The sequence below is a fragment of the Leptonotus elevatus genome, chromosome 16 (genome assembly GCF_054856555.1).
Source record: "Leptonotus elevatus isolate MCC_2025b chromosome 16, RoL_Lele_1.0, whole genome shotgun sequence".
NCBI classification, from domain to species: Eukaryota; Metazoa; Chordata; class Actinopteri; order Syngnathiformes; family Syngnathidae; genus Leptonotus; species Leptonotus elevatus.
In genome coordinates, this window is record NC_141254.1 from 19,287,841 (window position 1) to 19,311,777 (window position 23,937).

Genomic DNA, 23,937 nt, shown 5'->3' on the forward strand with positions numbered 1-23,937 from the left:
CCCGACCTCGCCTTGAAACTCGACGCCAACCCATGGCTTGAAATTCAGTTTGAAACCCCAATCCTGTCTTAAAACCCATCTTGGAACCCTAACATTGCCTTGAAACCTTAAACCGGTTTTGAATAAATAAATGTAACCCCTAACGTTGACTTGAAGGCTCGAAACCCTAATTTGAAACCTTATCAGGAGAAAAGACTCAAGCTAGGGCACTCGTTGTATAAATTACTTTTTATGCCCTCATGGTGGCGCCAAATATCAAATCTTAGCCAGACCAAACTATTTGTTGTCTTTGAGATTACAGTGCTTTTGTTTTTGTATTAATTTATTTTCTTTTTTTCTTATTTTGTGATCCGAATGACGTCATGCATGGCCATCATTTTCCTATTTTTTTTCTTTTTAATTCCTGGCTGCATATTAAAGAAAACATAAACAGCTCCACCACAATTCCACAGGAAATGAAAGAGAGAGAAAAAAAGGTGCCACAACGTATTCACCGTTTCCATGGCAACTCCAGAAAACAACATGATGACGTTACCGCTCGCGACTTGAGGAACACACACACACACACACACACACACACACACACACACACACACACACACACACACACACACACACACACACACACACACACACACTGATTTATTATTGTGCATGGTGCAGCTTAACTTATTTAATGATAATAATTCATATTTCATATTTTATTATTAGAAACAAACAGAGTGTGCAGTTTCTATGTAAAGTGCACACAACGGACAAAAGTATTCAGACTCAGTTTTGCATGTTCACTTCCTTTTTTTTTTTCTTTTTTTTTCTTTTTGCATGTTCACTTCCTGTCGGTGTAATAATACTTATGTGCACTTATTTTAATGTTGCATTTTTACACCTTGAATTTAGATGTTATTGTATTGCTCAGACTTTTTATCTGAAAAAAACAACACATTTTTTTTTGTCTTGAGTGACCTTTAACCCACATTTGCGTCAATCAGCCGTGCATGCTGGGACGATCTCGTTGGGTTTGACGTCCCGCTCGTCGACGATCCATCGCGACCGATTATTTAGTTTTGCTTTGTGGAATTTCAGAAAGTGAAAGTCAGTCCGGGCCTCCTGGGATCTCAGCTGCTGAAATCAACACAGAAGAAGATGGATGCCGCCACTCCTTTTGAAGCTGGCAGCCCTCTAAAAACAAAAAAAGATGGATTTAAGGTTTCAAGACAGAACTACAGTTTTGAGTCAGGGTCTCAATATTTTTCAATATTTAATCGTTTTTTTTGTTTTAAGGACCTTCAACTGCAAGTGACAAAATGCTTGAAGCAAGCGCGCTTGGCTTTCTATGTGGAGAACTTTGTAAGCCAGAATACTTGAAAAATTTGTGTTTTAATACATTTAAATGCATTTAAAGCATATGAGAGGGCTAAAACTATGATTTTTAAAAAAATATGGTCTCACTACCAATCACGTGCGTCTGCAACGTATACTCCGCGATAAACGGGTTCACTGTAATGCTAACCTCTGACCCGCACATAACAAGCGGGGCTACAGGACTACTGGAACATATTAGAGGTCTTCCTGCATTTTGGAAGGTGGACCCCAATCTGCCTAAATGGGCCCCTGCGGCGCGATGACTGGTAAAGGATACGGGTCACGGTTGCGCATAGCTCGGATAACCCGAATTCCTGGCAGCGCTGGAGCGTACGCCGGAGTAAGATGGATGAGGGGAGCGTTTGATACCCTGGGACAAAAAAGTGAAACGTTAGATTTCTTTTTCTACTTGATTCTGACATATACACACACAAAAGTGGCGGGACATGCCAGAAAATTCTATTCCGGCGTCCAAAATCCAGCGAGTCGACGTTTTTGACGAGCAAGAATGTTGTCAATATCGATCTGTAATCCTAATCTTAATCTCATCTCAAAGCAACAACTGTACAGCCTAACCTTAACCCAAACTACAACTCAACCAAACCTCTCACTTAACTCTAGCTTTTATCCAATAACCTTATCTTAACCCTTATCTCCAATTTTGTCTCACCCGAACGCCGACATCCCAACACCCTAAACCCTAAACCCTTACGCAACTCGCACAACCTGATCCAAACCCCAAATTAAACCCTCTCCGTAATACATTGAACCTAACCCAACTATAACCACTTAACTAACCCAAATCGTAACTCCTTGATAAAGCATAGCGGAGTGTTCACGGTGAAAGTGCTGCATTTCAGCGCATTTACACACGAGACAGTCGCTGGTCGTCTCACCGCGTCTTTCGTCACGTCATTTTGGCTAATCTCCCTTCCAGGCAGAATTTCTCCGCCAAAAGCCGCAAGAACAACAAAACCCGGCGCGCGACAATCCAGCCGAGTATTTAGCAGCTGCGGATGAGAAACTCAATACTTCCCTGGGGGGGGGGGGGGGGGGCGGCGTGGACGGGAGTGCGGCGAATATTAAATTCTCGCCGCTTAAGTGGTCGGTAACGCGACTCCGAATAGACGGCGGCGTCATTCGCTAGCGTGCCGAACGCCAACAATTATACTTGACAAGCTACGTATTGACTTACGAGGCCACGAGTGATGTTCACTGACTGGGTCAAAAAAAAAGGACAAAAACAAAGCAGCAGCTTCTGCTTTGACTAATCAAGACACAATAGCATAATGCTTTGAGAAATATTTATCTTTATCTATATCTATAAAACAATGCCGCTAATGTGTTTGTATGTTGCACTGCGGCTTTGTTGGTGAATCACAAGATGGCTAACGAAGCTACGATTGTTCTTCTTGAGGGTTAGGATGAAACCCAAGGAACATTCTGCGGTCCTGCGTTCAGTGTTTCAGAAAGCATCGGAATGCCTTAAACCGGCCAAGGTCACACCAAAAATCCTCAACTTTAAACCCTAACCCCGATAAACGTAACCAGAAGTCCACCCCCCCCAAACGTAATGGTAACCTCTAACCGAACCCATAACAGAAGCGTTCCACCTTGCGACCTGAACGGCAAATTCTGAAGCTGGTTATTTATCTGCTTTGGTGCCACGGCGCAGACCCGTCCTCGCAGGTTGCAGTGGGCTGGACGCGGTCCAGAAAGACAGCGAGCCGAAAGATGGAAACTATTCCAGGCGGACGAGCCATCTGCTTCCACTTCAGACGCTGGAGTCCTGAACTCGACAAAGAGTCCCCCCCCCCCCTCAACCGTTTTATTGTCTCTTCCTTTTGATCCGTCCTTCTTCGCACTCGAGCCGCTCTTTTAGCCGCGTCGCCGCACGAGCGCCACTCGGCTTCTTTTTTAATGGTCTCTCGCTGCGCACTTGGGGGAGTTTACTCAAATGCGAGCCGGCTGCATTCACTCCGCCTCCGGACTCTCTTCTGGGGGCATAAAAGCTGTCCTGCGCTATTAGCAGTGAAAAAGATACGCCTGATGACCTGTTTCCACTCAGAAGGCCTTAAATCTTCAGTTTCATTTTTTGGGCTACTTTAAGAACGGATCCTTGTACCGTGAACCCTTCCATCCATCCATCCATTTTCTGTACTGCTTGTCCTCACAAGGGTCGCGGGGTTGCTGGAGCCTATCCCAGCTGGCTTCGGGCAGTAGGCGGGGCGGGGTACACCCTGAACTGGTTGCCAGCCAATCGCAGGGCACACAGAGACGAGAAACCATACTCACAATCACACCTATGGACAATTTGGAGTGTCCAATTCACCTGCCATGCATGTTTTTGGAATGTGGGAGGAAACCGGAGTACCCGGAGAAAAGCCACGCAGGCACGGGGAGAACATGCAAACTCCACCCGGGAAGGCCGAAGCCCGGACTCGATCTCACAACCTTTGCACTGGGAGGCGGTCGTGCTAACCAGTCAGCCACCGTGCCGCCCTACCGTGAACTCCTTTCGACCATTTCAATTTTTTTGGGGGGGGGGGGGGGGGGCTAAGTTACTGAAGTCTATACAGCCAAAGTTGAATTTAGAGTTGCACGTTACATTTGAAACCTCGTTTTTTTAAATAAGGCCATTGTTTTTGCCTAAAAGTTCAATATTCTCTGCGTCTCCAATTGTTGTAATGATGCATTTAATCTCGCCGCACCTGCGTGCTATCCAGCTGACATTAAACAAACCCAAGCACCTGCATTCCCCACGAAGTCCTACATAAAGTGCCCCCCCCCCCGCCCCCCCGTTACAACCTGTACCAAGCCCAACCATGTCAACATTTTCTGATTGCTCTAAAATAAAACCCGAGCGTCCATAAATGTCAAGTTTGCACTCAAATCTTGGCCACGCGGCAACAAAATCGTCCTCCATTGTTGTACTTGGTGACGGTTGCTCCTCGTATTCTGCCATCAGCTACTAAAAGAACATCTTGGACGGCAAAGAAGACTTTTCTTTTCTTTCCTGGCCAGAGGGGTCCCTTTTTGTTTGGGATTGACAAGAACCGCATCGCTGCTGGTCCATTGTGAAGCTCCAAAAGCGATCATGCCAAAGCAACCACAGCTGACATTTTGTGCAGATTTTTTTTTTTGGGTCTGACTCTCAAACATTCCTGGCAGGACGAACCCATCCCGTTTTTGCAGGATGTCGCCGCCTGCTTGATTGATGGCATTTCAAGATTAGCGTCGGGCGCTGTGGCGAAGGCGACAACGATCAAAGTCGTCCTCTCAGCCGAGCGATCCCATTACCGCGGGCCCAACAGCAACGAACCCTTACCGCAATCCCGGTCTCCCATTAAACGCTCAGGCTCTGGAGTCCACCCAGCAACTGCGCTGAATCTCCGAGTCAGCGCGTCTGCTGAAGGGAATTACATCCATCTGGTAATGTTGCGTTCCGCCTCTCCGGTCACGGTGCACTCGGGGTAGGCGCTAAGTCACCGGGCTTTCTCTGTTTCTTTTCCTCTAAATGCTTGCTCGAGATGTGACACATTTTGGGCGCCAGCCACTTCATTAGCAACCTCTTTATATGGGCTACGGCAACCAAGCAACAATATGAACGAATGCGGTAGAATAGCCAGAGGACAAAGCATAGAATACAATAACTTACAAAAAAACACAAGATTGAAACAAACAAACAGATCTTGTAGTTACCAGTACCTCTCAGTACTTTTTGTTCGCTAATGCTAATGCTAATGCTAATGCTAATGCTAATGCTAACGCTAATGCTAATGCTAATGCTAACCTAAAATAGATTAAACAATTAACTCAGCAACAATATGAAAAGACGCACCATTCAGAGAACTTGAAACGACTCACCAAAGTCATGATTATTATAATAATATTTTTTTACGCAAAATCCAACAAAAATGCTATTGCTAACAACGTATCCTAACTTTCGGCTAAACATTTAGACGAGTAATGTCATCAAAAACAGTAACTACAAGACTTTAAACGCGCTTGAGCCTGAAATGCTGACAAAAGTGGTTTGCTTTAACAGAACAGGAAGTAACCATGACCGTCCAATCACGGGGCAGAAAAAAAAGGCAGATTTGTTTTCTTACTTCCCAACAAAAGATCTGAAATTCAAACACAGGTGGATTGTGCTGAAAGCTGTACAAATATGGGATATAACAATATAAATAATATTTGTATGGGTTATAAGTGACTGTAAATAATGAACAAAAGTGGCTAATAAATCTTTCTGACGATCTGACCACAGGACAGGAAAGGGACGGACCCTTTCTACGTCCTTGGCAGCGGAAATCTGACTGGGTAAAATCTTAAACTGTACTCAAAGTAACACAAATGAAGTGGAAAGCCACGCCGATCACAATCCCTTCAGATCATCTATGAACCTTTCCCAATTTGGTAGAGTCGCTTTCATTCCACCTGACAGAGACTTTTAGTGTACATTTCTGGGCGAGTCATTTTCGTCAAAGGTGGCGGTGCAGCGTCTAGCGAGGTCATATGACCACCCGCGGGACCCTCAGTCGCCGCTGAAGGGCCATGAATAAGTCATGAGGTGCTGAGGGGACATTTCTTATTGCTGCGCTCGTTTCTCCCCTCGAGCTCACCTAAACGGTGAAACCTTCTCTGCTGTCGCTAAGCTAACAGTTCCACCGTTGATTTGTTTGTTGAGGAGTGGCACGTCTCAATTCTATTCAAACTAAGGTTCCAAGACTGGGTTGGCTTTCAACGTCGGGTTTACAGGAATGAAAAAGAGACAATATATGAGCCAGTGTGTGCAAAATCAAGGGAAATAAATAGTAAGGCATGAAAATGGTTCATAAATTGACCCAGAACGTATTTTCTGTACGTGGAAAATGAGCGGAATGTAAGGCAACGGATCGAAGAAGAGATTTAAAAGGAACCAAAATGGTTGACCGACGCCAAAATCAGTGATGTGGGAAAGTGCTGACGAAACAAAAAGCAGACACATCGCACGGGAACGTTCTGTTTTTTCCACACGACAAACCTCACACACACAATTTGTCGTCCCCTCAAAAACCCGAAGGGGGGGAAATATTTATTGGGCGCTCCTAAAGGAAAACAGAGGATAGCGGTTACGATTTGGAGATCCTCATCGATGGCTATTGGCTGTGACGGAACATTGCGGAGCATCAGCGCGGTTTTTTGTCAAACGTGAAGCAGACGAACGCTCGCCTGGATTCTTGCTGACCCAAGAAATAAGTCCATGAAAAGCCCGCTTCTGTTGTCTTTGTAATGCTTTGCTTTTGGATCTTGTATTGGATGAGAAATGTTCCTCGCAGGTGCTCCTCATGTTGTGTCGAGCAGTCCCTTCAGCGAGAGTGACAACCGATTTCATTCCGCCGCTTTTGTTGGCTGCAAAAACGACAAATCGCGTGTGCCGCAAATCTTTTGTCCCTGTGACGACATCCCCCCCCCACGAAAACTTGAGCGGCGGGAAGCAAGATCCAACACACGCAAGAAAACAGACGACGTCACGGCTGAAAGAGCAAAATAATTCATCCTCTTCATTTGTCAGCTGCTTTTTTTTTTTTTTTTTAGCAACGAGCGTTAGAAGTTTTCCAAACTGTTGGTCTGTTGGTCGCATGCAGTAAATCAGCTTCCCGCCAGCTGATCCTTTTCCCCGGAGAAGAAGGAAAGTTGGCCGAGCGGGCCGAGCGACGTCGACTTTGCACAACTCGGGATAAGAAAAAAAAAAAAAGTGACTTTGGATGCTAAGCTTTCTCGGAAAAGGGCAGCAAAATGACAAAAGAATGACGAGAGGTCGAAGATGAGCAGCTTTGGCTTTGAGTCGTCGTCGTCGCTTTGAAGCCGCGCTCGCACGCCAGGACGTCGAGGACGCTTGCCTTGAACGTTCGCTTCTTTAGCAGGGTGAGGATTTGATGGATAACGTTGGATTTAAGGCGAATTAATCTCCAAAAGCGGAACGCCACTCACGTCTAAGGTCTCGAGAGAAGTTCTGAGCTTGTCAGAGAACGTCACGGCAACGTTGGCAGAAGATTGCCGTGACTTTGAGTGACGTTCTTCATTCCGAGCTATCGTGTGTGAACGGAAAGTGTCCATCAATCACGGGAGTCGTTTCGAGAGCGCAGCGTCCGTGAGGAAACATCTGCTCCTTCCGCAGATGGTCCAACTCTTTGGATGCCAATCGTCATAAATAAACGTGTTGCAAAGTTCATAGCTCGGTTTGAAAGCACATCTCAGCGGGGGGTGCACGCGTAAATCTTGCAGAAAATTCAGCCCCCAAAGACGCTGTCACTTAGCAACATGAAATTTGGTCAGCATGTTTATCATGAATAGACCCACATCAAGTTGAAAAAAACATGGCCGAAAAGACAGAAAAAGTCTGCGTGTTTGTGTCACGGGTTCATTTCTGAAAGGGGGAAAACGTCAGTAAGGTGTTTTTATTTACACCAACACAGCATTAAAAATGTAAGAGAAAAAAATATTGACAGCGCAAGTCCAGTACAAAAACAATCCCAACAATATTTACAAGTTGCATTAGTCTTTTCCGTAATTTCCCGGACAAATGAATTTAGATGCCTTTAAATACGCCTTAGCCCCTCCCTCCGGGCAAACCATTTCGTCAATCATGGGGTATAAGACCAAAAAGTAACCAACAATAACTAAAGCATGTAAATAAATATCTGCAACATATATTAACCATAAGAATCATAAAAATCCTCCAATCACAATCCGTAACTTAATCTCTCAACAAAAATAACCTAACTCATTAAATAATAAACCAAACTACTTTTGTGGTCCATAGCCACTTCAAGCGCGGCAAAAGCGCAATTTAAGCGGGAGTCCGGAAGTGCTTCGGTTTGGTCCAATGTTTTTTTTTGTCCAACGACCCCGCAGAATGCAGGTGAGCCTTTGCGGTTCGTGTCGGGCGTCGGTGTCGAGTGGGCAGCCCCGGCACCAACAACGGGGAAAAAGGAACGAGTCCAGGCGGCAGGTAAGCAGTTTGTGAAAGTGTCGAATTTGTGTGAAAACCGTTTTGACGGAGCTCGTCTCCGCGGAAACGAAGAGCGAGCAGCGCGCGCTCACGCGAGCTGCTCGCTCTCAGCTCGGCGGCCGCGCGCGTTTCAGTCGGGGAGTGGCGGACATTCACAAGCGCGACGTCACGGTTTGCTTTGAAGACAACTTGTTGAAAAAAAATGTATCATGAGTAGGCCCCCAAAAATTCTAAACAAAAAATCCCTATGAGCTAAAAGACACAAAGTCCAATATTTTGGTTTGAAGGCACCCCGAATCTCGTTTACCTTAGCAGCATGAATTTGGATTGGTAGGCATGTCTAACCTGCCATAACAACAACAACAACAACAAAAGTCTCAAAATTCCCAGCCTAGAAAGGCTCAAGCCGTTATGCTTTGAAACGTCCCCATTCAGTCCGTTTGCTGTGACGTGAGGACTGCTGGAGTCCTGGCAATGTTCTCGTCCTCTTTCAGACGTTTACCCACATCCCCCCCCCCCCCAAAAAAAACCAACCCCTTCTTGAACGGATTGTTTTTTTGGTGTAAAAAGAGGATAACATTTCAGTGTTGCCTTAACGGAATACTTGCGCTGTGATCCAAGTCGTAAAAACAGAAAAGACTCCGACTCCTGCACATTCTCCGCGTTCGAGCTGACAGAAGAAGAAGGCCGGGTAATAAATTTCCATGTCGGGAGAGCGAGAGAGCACGAGTGAGAGAAGAGAGAGAGTGCGAGGGGAGTCGGTGTGCGAGCGAGCGAAGCATTTGATAAATGTCGGCCAGTAAATCATGTTTATGGAAAACAAAAGATCAGAGAAATTGTCCCCGTCAAGGGAAACTCATTAGTCACCGAATCTGCCTTTGCGAGGGTAATGTTGACTTTTGATTGGCAGGGACATTTTTTTTTCCCCCCGTAGGAAATAATGAAAGTGGAAATAATCTGTTCTTGGGTCAAACGGTGGCCCACATAAAACTTTTATGAAGTGAACCATCCAAGTTTTGCGTGTAGAAACAAACGAACCCTACAACATGTCTTGAAATGGATAATTACGCTAACGTTAGCAATAAGCGATGCTAAGTGCTAACACAACACTTGAGAATGTATCCGATGGTTGCCGTGGCAACCGCAGACGATTACGTGGCGAGGTGAACTTTGGCTTTCATCAATGAACGACCGTCTGCTTCAGTTGTTGCTTGATAGTTGGCCGCGCTGCTCGCACCAGCAACATCCCTCCAAACGGACGTTGTTGTTGTATTTTGTGACTTTTTCAACAAAGCTTACTATTGGATAAGGGACAGTCTTGTTTTTGAGCCTTAGGTCCCACGTTGGGGTGGATTTCGCCAACCTCATTTTGTCCTGATATTACGCAGGTCCTGTCTCGGCGTCCTGTTTCTTTTTGTCTTTTTTTCTTTTTTGACATGTGCATGTCAATCACACAGTTTTCAAATCCTTTCATAAACCCATTAAAAGGGAATTTAACAGTTAAACTGCTTCGCATTTACTTCCGCATTCTCGTTTGCGTTCTCATCCACATCGAATCGGAACAAGAACTACTTCCTGCTTCCTTGTTTTGGTACATGATTTATGTCAAGAACTATAATAACTACAGAAATGTTTTTGGTACCCAAAAGTCTGTCAAACTCAAAATCACTCCGTTTGTATTTCTGCTATATCTGCACTTGAATTGTTTTTCTCCTGGCGCACCCAATTTCTGTTTCCTCTTTCTGCACGCACGCATTTCAGACGAAAACGAGAACGAGAAGCACCTGGATCGGTCCGGCGTGAGCGTTCCCAGGCAGAGAGTGCAGCTGCAAATACAAATTTAAAAAAAAGAAAAAAAGAAATAATCCTCCTGGCTCACGTTTTTCAGATTGATCAAAATAGATGACCGCATTTGGTCGAAAGTATGACTTTATTCCAGCGTGTGTCGCTCACGCTGAGCCGCCCTGGAAGTTTGCTTCTTTTCCGCGTTTTTTGCACTTAAAGGCTTGGAGTGTTGCAGACGGACAAACGGATGCTGAGCTTGTCCTGGAACTTTAGTAGGATTTGCTACAGAAAAAAAAAAAAAAAAAAATCATGTGCTGTTACAAATGGAAGGCTGACATCTTCTTGGGGAGACTTGAAAAAGCTTCGGAACTTGATATGTCCAGACCACAACCTCCTCCTTTAAGTAAAGGATAATACTTGTGCTAAAGATGCAAAGCTAATATTTGGACAAAATGGAACCAGTCTGTTACAAAATTAACAATTGTGGTTGTTTTCCTAAACCAATCACACAAATCCTCGGGATGCAAAGCGAGTAATTCCAGACAACAGATCTGGACTCGCATCAAAAGATTACATCGAAACAATTGTTTGGTTGAACGTCAACTTTAATGTTCGCGATTTTAATTTAAAAAAACGTACAAAAATGAGTCCTCTCCACTGTCCTATTCAACGAAACATTTGTTTCATGCGCGGAATGCTCTGCCTCGGCGGCGTTGGCGCTAAGGATGCTATTTCTTACGACACGAGACGATCAAGAGTTTTCAAAATTATTTATTTCGTTTGACCTCGATCACGGAAATTCTGAAGATGCTAAGCTAATCGTTCTCGTAGAAATAAATGGTCTCATTTCTTGAAATAATCATTTCTTCGGTGCACAGAACTCTTATCATTGGCGCTAATGAGGCTAAGTGCTAACACAATACGCTAACAAGAACGCTTGTGTGACCAGATTTGACGTCTGTTGTGATGTCATCGATACGATACGTTTGGAATTTGATGGTGTTTTTATTGTTTTGATTAAAAAACATTTATTTTTTTTTAAACCTGAACACAGGGACATCTCCCATGAAGCACTTTAATAAAAGTTCATTTAAGTTTGATATTAAAAGATGAGCGGCTCTCCAGACTGCCCTCAAGGCTGCGGAGGTTTTTGAGAGGGGGAGAAATGAAAAACTGAAAATGTTACACTTCCTGGACACTTGATTAGGTACACCTACGCTGTCTATGCATTAATAGCATTCATATGAGCTTTCTCGGTCGGAGTACGCACACACTCGCGATGAACAGATGTGAAATGTCCCCGCCCCCAAAATCTACAGAATCCTGGACTTCAGCTCAACTGTCCATCATTTCCAGAGCATTTGATCACTGCTCAACTCTTCAAAGAGGAAAAAAAAAAAAGCAGACTCCAGTTTGTGTCAAAATGGATCAGTGGGGGTTTATTTTGTTGCTTTAAATACGAGTACAGTACTTTGTATTTGGAGGCTTGAGAAAACACATGATCGTATTATGCAAATGAGATGGTGACTAAAAAAAACCTGCACTGCTTGATGAGTTTGTTGTTCGAATCCAAAACCCACGCTTGATTCTTCACCCTCTGCCCTCAACTCGAACCCAACCCTGACCCATGTGGCAATGCTGGGCGATGTGCGGTGACATTTGCATATTTGCCTTTGTGCTGAGATGAACACCACCATCATCATCATCATCATCATCATCATCATCATCATCAATGCAGGAAGCACTTTCATTGTAAAGACACAGAGGTGATCCCGCTGGAACTGGTTTGATTTGGCAAAATAAACAACAAAGTAGAAAACCCCCTCCTTAGTTTATATAAATAACGCTAACAAACGCACGCTCCCGTATCAGCCCCGACTGCAGGTGCTAACCGACTAACAATCACAGACGCACGTAGCCTAGTCTTCATACATTCTAATATACATATCCACAAAATGCACAAACACAATCTTAAATCAATATTTGAAGTAAAAAAATATATCAAAATCAAACAAACAGGCAAAGACCTCCATTTCTGTCCCCCATTGGCACATCAAACAATCCGTTGGCATTCGTTTCCCCCCCTGATGACTTTTAACACTGAAACGCAAAAAGACGGAATCAAAGTGGTCAGCGAGGGAACATGGAAACCAACCACAATGCCACAAGTCGGCATCAGAAACACAGTGGGTGGTCCTGTAGAGCAGGGGGGTCTCTCACCGGGGTCCGGGGGCAATAAATACAAAATTATTTTTTCCAAAAGTGCATACCTAGATGTGGGCCGGACACACCATTAAAACCAACTCTGATGGCATTTACGGGTACAAATAGTATTTATGTTAAGTTGCCTTGAACATTACAAGGGTGTGCTTGGATTTTTCACGCAGGGTCCAAAAAGTCTGAGAACCCCTGCTGTCGATTTCACAGGAGGAGGAGGAGGCCCCTGTCAACCTGTATGCGATAGTTCGAGAAATAGTCCTTTTTCTTGGCCCTCATATTCTCAACTCATGATCGGGACTCCTGTCCAACGAGGGCTCCCGGGTGCTGATCATGGACGCCGAGGGTCCCTGGTTGACGCCGAAGGGGGAGACGGCCGGAGAGCGAGCCGCCAACGGGGAAAGCGACGGCGAAAAGCTGGGCGACATGGCTGCCGACGAAATGGAACCCTCGTGGCTGATGGGGGAACGGCGGAGGGACGCCAAGTGGGGGAACGTCCGTCCGATCACAGGGACTTTAGGCGGCACGGACATGGCCCCTGGGTGGGCGACCGACGTGATCAGCGGCGGTGGGTCGATTCTTGGTTTGGGATCCATTTTGGGCTTGGGTTGGAAAGGCTGGCGCGGATTGGGGTTCTGCTGGGCCGTCTCGTCTTTCAGCCTTGCGATCTCCGTGAAGACGTTGGCCAGCGGCTGGAACTGAGGACACCAGTTGAGCAGGTAGTCCCAGTTGTAGCTTCCGCGGAGCTCCTCATCGCTGGCCACGATTGCGGTGAGAGAACCATCGGCGGATGGTTTGCCGTCCTCTGGGAAGGAGTAGTCCTTGGGGAGGCAAATATTGAGTCCCCGTCCGACTCCCGGGTAGCCGCCTCCCTCGTCCCTGTAGACCGGGGGGAGCTGGCCAGACAGCAGAGTTCCGCTAAGACTGCCGCCCAGTTTCTTGCCTTTAAACCAAGCGCTCCCTTCCAAAGCCGCCGGCTCACAAGAGACATCTGAGAGCTGGTCGGCATCCTGCTGAATCCCGGAGTCTGGTCCCCGAGCCGACATGTGCTCCTGCATGGATGAGCTGACGGAGGCCACGCGCGGGTACTCGTTGATCATCCTGATTTCGTCATCCTCCGCCGCCTCGGCGGATCCTCTCCCGCTCGAGTGAGACGGATCCAGAGATCCTCCTCTTGTATACGGACCCCCGCCGCCACCCGCCTGGTCTCCGACGTATCCTGGCAAGGCCTGGTGGTAGATTCTTTCCCCCCCTTGCCCTGAGCTACAATTGCCCAGATTCTTCAGAGCGGTTCCCGAGGCCACGTTTCTGTTCGCCGCATTCTGGGCTTTCTTCCTTCTGCGCGACTTGACTAAAAACACCACCGCCGCCACGACGACGAGCAGAACGATCACGCCAAGTGACACGGCGACGATGATAATCATCAAGACGTTGACATCGGGGGCCAGGCCAAAGCCCGTGTTGGTGACGTCGACGGAGATGTGCGCCGTGGCGTGGCGAGATGCGTCCAGAGGACTACGAGCTCTCACCTCCAGATCCATCAGCCTTGCTTCTCTTTTGGCCCGACCCGATCCGCCGCTGCTGCTGCTGTGACCGCTCCCCGAGCCGTCCAGCTTGAGGAAAATCACTCCGCTAGTTTTGTTGACGTCAAAGTACGGAGAGCTCGCGGGGACGGAGTAGAGGACGATCCCGTCCACGCCTCCGTCCTCATCGCGAGCCAGGACTTGGCCTATGCTCTGACCTTTCCTGGCATCTTCTGGGACCTCAAAGGAGAACTCGGAGGATGTGAAAAGCGGGTCGTACTCATCCTCACCCGTGACAAACACCTGCACCGTAACAGTGGCGGAGTGGTTTCCCGCATCAACTGCGAGTGCCACAAAGTTGAACAAATTGATTTTCTCAAAGTCAAAGGGGTTCCTGCTCTTGATCTGTCCCGTGGCGGAATCCACGGAAAAGTCCTTTGCCGCTGGCGACCGCTCGGCCATCGAGTACCTCAGCTGGCCAAAGACTCCCGTGTCGCGATCGATAGCGTGGAGGACGGTCACGGCCGAATTTGCCGGTTGGTTCTCTCTGATACTTGCCGTCAGGACTCCCACCGGGAAGAACGGATGATTGTCGTTCACGTCTTTCACCTCGACAACCACGGGAACCAGCGCCAAATGCCCTTGGCCGTCGGTGGCCCGGATGATGACGGTGTGAGCGGACCCGTGCTCGCGGTCCAATGTCTGCCGAAGCCGCAGGGCTCCGGTCCACTGGTCCACGCTAAAAAGGTTGACCTCGTCCCCCGAGCTTATAGAATACTGGACCTCCGCATTGGGTGGTGAGTCCGGATCTGGGAAAAACAGGAGACCAAAGTTCTCAATGAACTCAAAGTGAGACCAAGACGTCCAACCGCGTCCAACCGCGTCCCTTATATTGAGCGTATTTAAGAAACAAAAGAAGCTGGAACTAAATAGAAGAGATATAAGAAGACATTGAAGGACATAATTAGAGTCACTAATAAGTAAATAATAGTTCTTTCTTAGTTCCATACATGAGTTATTGTGTGGAGGTTTAGAGACGTACATAAATCAATAACAAACACGCTCTTGATTTGACGGAAGGGAGCAATTCGAATAATTAACCTCGCTGATTATCGTGCACCGACGAATAATCTATTTATTAAATCGCATATGCTTAAATTGAACGATCTGGTGAGCCGCCCAATTTATGTTTAATATAAATAACAATATGCTCCCGTGCTGTGTTCATAAGTTAGCAATTATGAGCGGAGAGGAACATCGATGTTTAGGAAAATAAAAACCAGAAGAAAAGTGAAACTGAGACGGATGTCCGTGAAAGTCAACTTTTTGGGGAACTCAATTAAGAATTTCAAATTACATTTAAAAATGCAAGATTATTAATAGTTACGAAATGGAAATGTAGTCTAAAAAAATATATATATATGGACTAAATATATTTTTCTATACACGTGTGTCAGTAATAATAACGTCATTTTGTAAATATACGCGTGCGTATATCTCGTGCATGTGCGCAGTATGTGAATGTTTGAACTTGCGGTCGGTCGTGTGGAAAGTTTCAGCTTTGGCTTCAATTTCTTTTCTACTTCTTGACCAGCTAAACTAAAGCAGGAAGAGTTTTTAGGCACCTGTCGCGGTCAGCCGCATGATCTCTGTGCCGGCAACGGCGCCTTCGCTCAACGCCACCGTGTATTCGGCCCGGCTGAAAACCGGCGGGTTGTCGTTCACGTCGGCGATCGTAACGGCGGCGGCGACGCTGGAGCTGCGTTGGGGCACGCCGCGGTCCGACACCACCACGGTGAGGTTGTACAGCGACTTGGCTTCGAAATCCAGAACCTCGGCCAGGAGCAGCGTCCCCACGGTTTGGAAGCCGCGGCCCTCCAGGAAGCGCACGCTGCTCTCCATCTGGAAGGCGTTGCCCTCGTTGCCGTTGGCGATGGCAAAGTCAAAGCCACAGTTTTCTCGCGATAGATCGCTGTCGAAAGCCTCGAATGTCAAGACCGTCACTCCTGGGATGGCGTCCTCCGAAATCGTTGCCCTGGAAGTTCAGACAAACGGTCGCATCATGGGAAAATCATTGTTTAATTGCTATTTGGGTTTTTGTCTTTCCTCCACACGCTCGGCTGCGCGTCTGCAAGTAGAAGTCACTTGTCTAGTCACAACACCCGAGCTTCGGCTTTCTACGGCATCGATTATTGTCTCGGCTCTCATTCCGCAATTGGTTTTTGCTCGCCTAGTCCTTTAAATGTGTCAAAACATCAAGAATCGCTTCAACTCGAACCGACCTGTACTCTGATTGGTGAAACACGGGGGCGTGGTCGTTGACATCGGCGATTTGAACCTGGACGGTGGCGAGGGCGGAATGCGGGGGTGAGCCGCCGTCGCGAGCTTCGATGACCACGTTGACGGAAGGACGTTCGGCGTCAAACTCTGCTCGGTGGCTGATGTACAAAGTTCCTGGAAGGCAAAACGGGTCAGAGGACCAGAGTCGGATATTCTTTCCTTCCGGCGGGAGGAAAGCGCTCGTCTACCATCGCTGGGATCAACGTAAAAGCCCTCCTGAGTGGACGACGTCACGCTGTAGGTGATCCTTCCGTTCTCTCCAGAGTCCCTGTCGGTCGCCGTTACCGTGACGACCACGCTGCCGGCTGGCGTGTGCTCAGGCAGGGTCACCTGGGGTGGAAATATGACGTAACAAAAAGCCGCTAAGCACCTTGACATACGAGCGCTCCAACTTAAGGTTTTTCCCCCTGAGTTATGAGCCATTACTTGGTTCATGCTGTGCGAGTGCTGTCATTTATTGGACCGTTCTGTGGCTCTCCTTGCCCACATGCAAGGATATTTTAGTAGCCTTGTCAAGATTTGTGTCTTTTTAATTGTTACTTTTATTGATCATCCTGCACTTTCACCGAAGGGTTCAAAATACAGTCCTGTTGTCCTTTTGTGCCATCTCTGCGCTGAAGACGGACGGGCCAGCCTACCTGGTAGAGGTCCTGCGTGAAGGCCGGGACGTTGTCGTTGACGTCCTCCACCAGGATGGTGATGTTGGCCTCTGTGTGGTGCTGGCTGTCGGTGGCTCGGACCGTCACCGTGTACCACGTCTTCTCCTCAAAGTCCAGCGGGGCGGTGAGCGAAACGCCTCCGGTGAAGCGGTGGATGCCAAACTTGCCCATGGCGCTCGGGTCCAGGTGCAACGAATAGGCCAGAGCGGGACCAGAGTCCACGTCGTTGCCCGTCACCAGGGTGATCTCCGTACCTATCGACGTGTCTGACAGGTACATCGCCGTGTCAGTTATTTTCAACCTTGTACTTGTGAAATTCACTCCTAACTTGAATCACAACTTGGAGCTAAACATCGATCAAGTGATGGCTCGTAACTATATACAAAAAAACAAAAAACAACTGTTGACAAGTACTCTCTGAGATGCGGATTTCCTGCGGCACGGGAATTGTGGGACTGTTGTCATTCTGATCCACGATGATGACGGTCAGAGTCGCTGATCCCGCCAGTCTTGGACTTCCTCTATCAGTTGCTGTTATCACCAGCCTGGGCAAAGTTGTTCTATATATTAAAAACTACCGCCTTTAAATAGCATCCTAATCTCTTTGTGTTCTTACTTGGTCTGGGTAAAGATCTCACGGTCCATGATGGCCGTCGTGGTGACGCTCCCCGTCATCGGGTCAATCTTAAACAATCCGCTCATACCCGAAGACTGAATGGAGTAGGTCACCTGAGCGTTCTGGCCCTGGTCCACGTCGTCGGCCAAGACCTGGGAAGAGTTACGCCGGGGCTAAAATCTTCGGAAGGGCGAGTAGTTGCGTGGGCGTGGCGTGGGTTGCGTGGGCGTGGCTTACCTGTATGATGGCCGTTTCATATCCCCGAGCCTCCCTCATGTAAGCCACGTAGTTTTGCAGCTGGAAGCGAGGCAAGTTGTCGTTGACGTCCTGCAGCATCAAGTTGATGCCGGTGAAAGAGGTCGAGGACACGGTCTCGGCCTTCACCACCAAACGTAGCCTGGGGGTGTCTTCAAAGTCCAGACCCTTGGAGCTTTGCACCCAGATTTCACCTGGAGAACACGTGTATGAATTAGCGCGTTTGGAAATGGATCCTCCCGTCCTGGATCACTTCTTCTCTCCCGCTGTAGGTCCGCCTTTCACTCCTGCTTCTGATGGCGTTCACCTGTCGACGAGCTGATCCTGAAGGTCTGCAGTCTGTTGCCACTGAAGAGGCTGTAGCTGATCCCCTTGCGATTTCCGTCTGGAAACTGGGCCTGAGCCTGAGCCACTGCTGTACCTGATTTACGGGAACAGAATACCCATAATTCCTTGACAACAAAATCGGATTATCGTCCTTGTCCTGGTTAACTCATTGACTCCCAGCCACTTTCACTGAAGCAACCCCCTTCGCTCCCGGCTGTTTGACTAGATTTGGACTGATTTTGCAAGGCCCGCAGAATATTGTGTTCTATTGCTATAAAAACATGGATTGGAATCTCTTATTTCATCAGGAAAAAAAAAATTGTATTCTGTTTCCGTTTTGCAGCAATTAGCTTTAGAATGTAGCTAAGTTTCATCGTTATTCACAAATTTGTTTTAAACAGTAGGTAAATCCGCTTGTTTGCAACATGGTCTGGTTGATCTCTTATACTCTGCTGCCACCTGCTGGCCGTTTGTGTACCCTTGATTCAAGCATTCTCTTCAGTTCAGGGGCTGCATCAAAGCCTTCTGCAGCTCTAGCTTAAAAAAAACCTCACTATAAATCCATCTTTGGGACACGGGTAATGTTTAAAATGGACCGTATTTATAAGTTTTTGGGAGCAGATGAGTTAATACTGCACCAGGTCCGACCTGTAGCTGCGTTCTCCTGTATGCTGACGTCTCTGGCGTTCCTTGAGAAGCGAATGCCGTTGTACGCCACCTCTTTCACGTAGATCACCACCACCCCCTGTGCGGACTGGGCCGGGGTGCCCTGGTCCATGGCCTCCACGATGAGGGTCCTCTGGGCCTGGGACAGAGTGTCCAGAGGCTCCGTGGCCTGGATCTCTCCGGTCAGAGAGTTGATGCTGAAACCCTTGACAGGGGCAGCGAAGCGGTAAAAAACGGAGCCATTGGCCCCAAAGTCCTTGTCCTCGGCCTTCATGGTGGCCAGAACCCGCTGGGACCTCCTGCTGGACACCTCGATGACCAGCGGGTCCTGGATGAAGATGGGCGTGTTGTCGTTGACGTCCGTGATGGTGATGGTCACCTGAAAAGTTGACCAGGTTGTTAACAAAGTGACTTTTTATTGGCTTGTAAACACATCGTCGACTGGATTTTTCCATATTGCCAAAAATGTGCTTGAGTGAGCCCTTCTACACTTTTCCAGGCTACACCACCCAAGACAGAGATCCTGAGCCACTTTCAAGCAACTAAACTGTCAGGAACATCACCGCATCAAAACCAGAAGTTAAGCAGGTTTGCATTGAGTTTTGTTTTTGTCTGTTATGAAGTACTGCCTCCACCAATGAAAATAGAATTCATGCGTTCCTGTAGGGGCTCATGTGTACGTCATAGTTCGCATTATTGCATTCATACAGACACCTCTAGTCATCATGTCAACAAAATGAGTTTAATTTGTGTACGAAGTGCTGCCTCCATGGGTGAAAATGCTTCTTTTTTTTGGTCTTCAGTGATGCTTGTTTTTGTTCCCCCCTACACTCTGGGTTCTTGCCTGGTCACGACACTCGAGTTCACTCGCCCTATTTGTGTAGTCCAGGGGTATGAAGTGCTGCATCCGTAAGTGAAAATGCTCTTATTTTCCTTGTGTGCACACCCACCCTGTCCTCACTATATTATTGGCACCACTTTGGGCAAGTTGAAACCAGTGTGGCAGGCCAACATCAAACTAAGTTTTACCTGAGCGGATGAGTTCCTGGGCGACGCCGGGGAAAGGTCAACGGCAAACACCTGGAAGTTGTACGATGCTTGCTTTTCGCGGTCCAGCGGGGCCGACGTGGCGATGCGGCCCGTTTGTTCGCCCACCGTGAATGCGCCGTGCGCCTCGTAGCTCAGGAAGTACAAAACGTTCCCGTTCACGTCGTCGTCGGCATCCGTGGCCGACACCTGCAAGTGCATGCAAAGAGTCAATTGCAAAAATATCCAAACATTTTCTAAAAAGATATCATCCATTTTTGTTTTTAACAAAGAAAGTAAGTCTTGTTTGTTTTGTAGTTTTTTTCTCAAATAAAATGTTGTTTACTGCAGAAAATATGATTCTGATTAGAGTCCACCTTTTTTTTCTGAAAAAATGCTCAAAAATTTGACATGTGAAAGAACCATTTTTACTATAAAAAACAAAAAAAGACAAAGTCAAGTCATGGGCCGAGGACGAGACAAGAACATCTGTCTACCGTCAGAACTTGCGATCCCTCAGCGGCATCCTCCGAAACGTCGGCACCGTAGGCGCTCCTGCCAAAAACGGGGCTGTTGTCGTTGACGTCCAACACTCGGACCTCCACCGTGACCACGGTGCCGAGAGGCGGGCCGCCTCGATCCGTGGCCGTCACCTCCAGGGTGTATACGGCCTTGGTCTCCCTGTCCAGGGCCCGCCGGGTGGACAGGGCTCCCGTGCTGGCGTGGAGTTGGAAATCCCCGTTCGGGTCTCCGGCTGGAGGGGAGCAGTTGGCGCAAAAATGAGGACCGATTTCAGCCAGAGAGGCAAAGTACTATTTTTAAAGTCCAACGTCAAGAAGCCAGACTTGCGTCAAACCCGTAGATCAGTTTTTATAGGCAGGCGGGCCTGGCCGAAAACAAAGAAGTGGTGCCAGCAGACTAATGAAATAGTTGGCAAGGAGGACCGACGGGATGGCGCTCACCAGTTATCCTGTACTCCAGCTCCCCGCCGGCACCCGAGTCGGGGTCAGTCGCCTTGAGGACGCACAGCTCCACGGGTTCCTGATTCTCCGGCGCCTGCAGGCCGTACCACGGCCGGGCGAAGGCCGGAGCGTTGTCGTTCACGTCTTCAACCTCCACGCGCACCGTCGCCTTGGAAAAGTTGGGGGGCAGACCTCCGTCGCGGGCGTACACTGGACAGAAAGAGGGGGGGGGGGGTTTGGGCCATGGACAAACTGGATGGACTGGACGTTGTCTTTGACGTTAACTGTTGGAAGTGCTTCAAGATCTACAACCGACCACGTTGTCTTTGAGGCGTACGTAAACAATGACCGTACTCTGTATTTTGATGAAAACGTCGTGAAGCTGTTGAAGAATAGTTTTTGGATTTGGTGCATCGTGACTGGCGTGTTGTCTTTGATGTTTAGGAACGAGCGTTTGAAAACTGGATTTTCATTGGGCGTTTACAGGAACAGAAATATAAGCCGAAGTCATGGTTTTTTTGTTGATGACATAACGGCATAACTAGCAAAACGGAACGCGCTCTTCTCCAGTTCAGTTCTGACGCGAGCAACAGAAAGACGGAGAATGTCCCGGGACCGTCATTCATAATGTCCCGCAGTTGACTTTGCCGTTTACGAAAACCACAGGTCAGGTTGCGTACCGGTGAGAATGTAGTGATCCCGAAGCTCCTTGTCCAGCTCCCTGGTGGTGGTGATGACGCCGGTGGACGGGTTGATGACGAAGCCTTCCTCCGTCACCCCCCCGAACGTCACGTGCCCGTTGGAACCTGCGTAGCAACACACGCCAACCAATGAATGGGAAGAGCTTTCAAAGTACTTTTGCCGCGACGTCCCGAGAAGCAAACCTTGATCTCGGTCGGTGGCGACCACCGTCAGCACGGTGGTGCCGGGCCCTTGGTTCTCCAGAACCTGGGTCTCAAACTCGGCCTTGTGGAACACGGGAGCCTCGTCGTTGACGTCCATCACCTGCACGCAGAGATCCTGGGAGGCGGAGCGCGACGGCGTGCCCCCGTCCTCGGCCGCCACCGTCAAATTGAAGACTTCCTGCTCCTCTCGGTCCAGCGCTTTCAAGATGGAGAGAGCGCCTGCGAGGAGATTTTTATTTTTATTGACGGGACGTTTCGGAATAACTGGCAAGAGCAAGTGACCACATCGATTATTTCATCTTTTTTTTTTTTCTTACTCGAAAAAATGTTAAATTAAAAAGTACAATTCTGTTATATCGGTTAGCTTTTTACAGCGTAGCGTCTGAGAAAACAAACCGCAGGCTAAAACAACTCGCACCCAGAAGACTTTCACTCCATCTGGAAGTTTCATCAAGTTCGCTACCTGACCTCAACCTCAGGTGAAATATTACCCCGAGAAAAAAATCATCTCGTGCACAAGTTCATAAAGCTTTGCCTCATGAAACAGTTTTCATCTGGTGGGCTTCTCGAGACCCCACACTCGGTCGAAAGGTGGTCTCACTTACCGGTGTTTGGGTTCAGGCTAAAGCGACCGGCGCCGTTTCCCGTCCGGATTCTGTACGACACTCGTCCGTTTTCCGCTTCGTCCGCGTCCCGAGCCATCACGTGCAAAATCACAAAGCTGCCCAGGAAGGGAGAGAAAACGCAATGGAAATGAAAAACAACTGAGATGCGCACACACATAAAGAAATACATTTGTATTTAATTTTTGAATTATATTTTTTTATATCCGTTTTTATTTTCACTTTTATTCATTTATTTAATCATTTCTTTTTTTTATTTTGGCAGTTTTGGTGCTGCCAGGACGAAATGTTATTCGAATGAGGGGGCGGTCCTAAGCGTGTCTTGGGTTGGACTCCGCCGTTGCAAACCGCCTTTCATTGGTCGGCGGCTCGGCCAACAAGGAAGTCTCGCCGGCTTGCGTTGGAGAACTCCAGCAATGGCCGACTATCTGCTCCACTGTCACCGCAACAAGTCGAGGTGACAGCAGATGGTCGGCCATTGCTGGAGTTCTCCAAGGCAAGCCGGCGAGACTTCCTTCTTCCTTTCGAATTTTGTCCGTCTCGGTCCTCCATGCAAGCTAACATACCCGACGGGCTGATCCTCCATCACGCTGACGGCCGCCGGCGAGCTGAAGACGGGAGCGTTGTCGTTTTGGTCGGTGATAAACACTTGCGCCGTGACCGAAGCCCAACGTCTCTGCGCGGGGTCCGCCGCTTGGTCGGTGGCCCGGACCACCAGGTGAAGAAAGGGCGTGGCCTCGCGGTCCAGCGTCTCGCCCAGGGTCAGGACACCGCTGACGGGGTCCAGTTTGAGGAGGTCGGCCTTTTCCGGCCAATGGTGCTCCACGGAGTAACGCAGCTCGCTGTTTGGACCGCTGCCGTCCTGTGCGACACAAGTGGCGACTTACTTTCACTACACAAGACTGTGGGGTGACCTCGTGTCATTGTGTTTATTTTTATTGTGCAAAGTGCTGGTCTGCATGAATCCCTGTCTGCTCACAGGGCCGAGTGTTTGTTTAGCTTGCTAACCGCTACGCTAAAAGCACAGGCTGCCAACCGACCAAGACTTCAGGTTGTTGGAGCTGCTTTAGAGCGCCTCGTTGTTGGTCGTGAGTCCAGAGAAAGGCAGAAAAGCAAACGGGGGGGAGAAAAAAAAAGTCTGGCTTTAGCCAGAGGTGTTAGCTAGCTAGCTCCCTAGCTGCCTCTCATGGTGCTCATTTACTTGCTCGGGAGCTGGCTAAAGCCAAACTGTGGCAGGGTTTTTACTTTTTACTTTTCCCACCCGGATGAAAGGACAGTCAAGGTTCAACATTTGCCCGGATTTCACTCGCCGGCGTGAGCGAAAAGGAGACGACGCAATGCGCTTGTCCTCATAGGAAATGTGGTCTTTCTTCAGACATAACAATACCGCTTTTGTCCATATGGCGCCGCCATAATCAACGCAAACTGAAGGTTCCTTAGTGTTGCTTTAAGTGCAAATATTTTCACATTTCAAAAATGTAGACAGAAGACGGATGCGTGACAAAGTAGTGTGAATTTTCCCAAGTCCGAGTAATTGCGTTTGAGATTGGAGCTTTTTAAGCACAATTTTGAGATGCTTGTTGATTCTTTTATTCATTGAAATTTGCCAGTTGCTGTTCATAAACTTCAAATTCAGAAGACATTCATCGGGCGAGTGAGGTTCAAGTTGGCATC

General features: G+C 48.0%; 1 protein-coding gene across 1 annotated transcript in view; it reads right to left on the reverse strand.

Moving 5' to 3' along the window:
• Positions 1-11,556: 11,556 nt before the first annotated feature.
• Positions 11,557-23,937, reverse strand: part of dchs1b (dachsous cadherin-related 1b) — a 44,858-nt gene continuing 32,477 nt past the window's right edge. The window contains exons 13-29 of the mRNA XM_086098206.1: positions 22,830-23,125; positions 22,246-22,361; positions 21,620-21,859; positions 21,416-21,541; positions 20,736-20,945; positions 20,271-20,527; positions 19,777-19,983; positions 18,730-19,126; positions 18,062-18,175; positions 17,737-17,948; positions 17,500-17,651; positions 17,298-17,428; positions 16,863-17,149; positions 16,413-16,554; positions 16,167-16,338; positions 15,510-15,919; positions 11,557-14,693 (exon numbers count right to left, since the gene is read on the reverse strand). Of these exons, the coding sequence (XP_085954332.1) occupies positions 12,637-14,693; positions 15,510-15,919; positions 16,167-16,338; positions 16,413-16,554; positions 16,863-17,149; positions 17,298-17,428; positions 17,500-17,651; positions 17,737-17,948; positions 18,062-18,175; positions 18,730-19,126; positions 19,777-19,983; positions 20,271-20,527; positions 20,736-20,945; positions 21,416-21,541; positions 21,620-21,859; positions 22,246-22,361; positions 22,830-23,125 (5,526 nt within the window). The 3' untranslated portion in view covers positions 11,557-12,636. The remainder of the gene's footprint in view (positions 14,694-15,509; positions 15,920-16,166; positions 16,339-16,412; positions 16,555-16,862; positions 17,150-17,297; positions 17,429-17,499; positions 17,652-17,736; positions 17,949-18,061; positions 18,176-18,729; positions 19,127-19,776; positions 19,984-20,270; positions 20,528-20,735; positions 20,946-21,415; positions 21,542-21,619; positions 21,860-22,245; positions 22,362-22,829; positions 23,126-23,937) is intronic.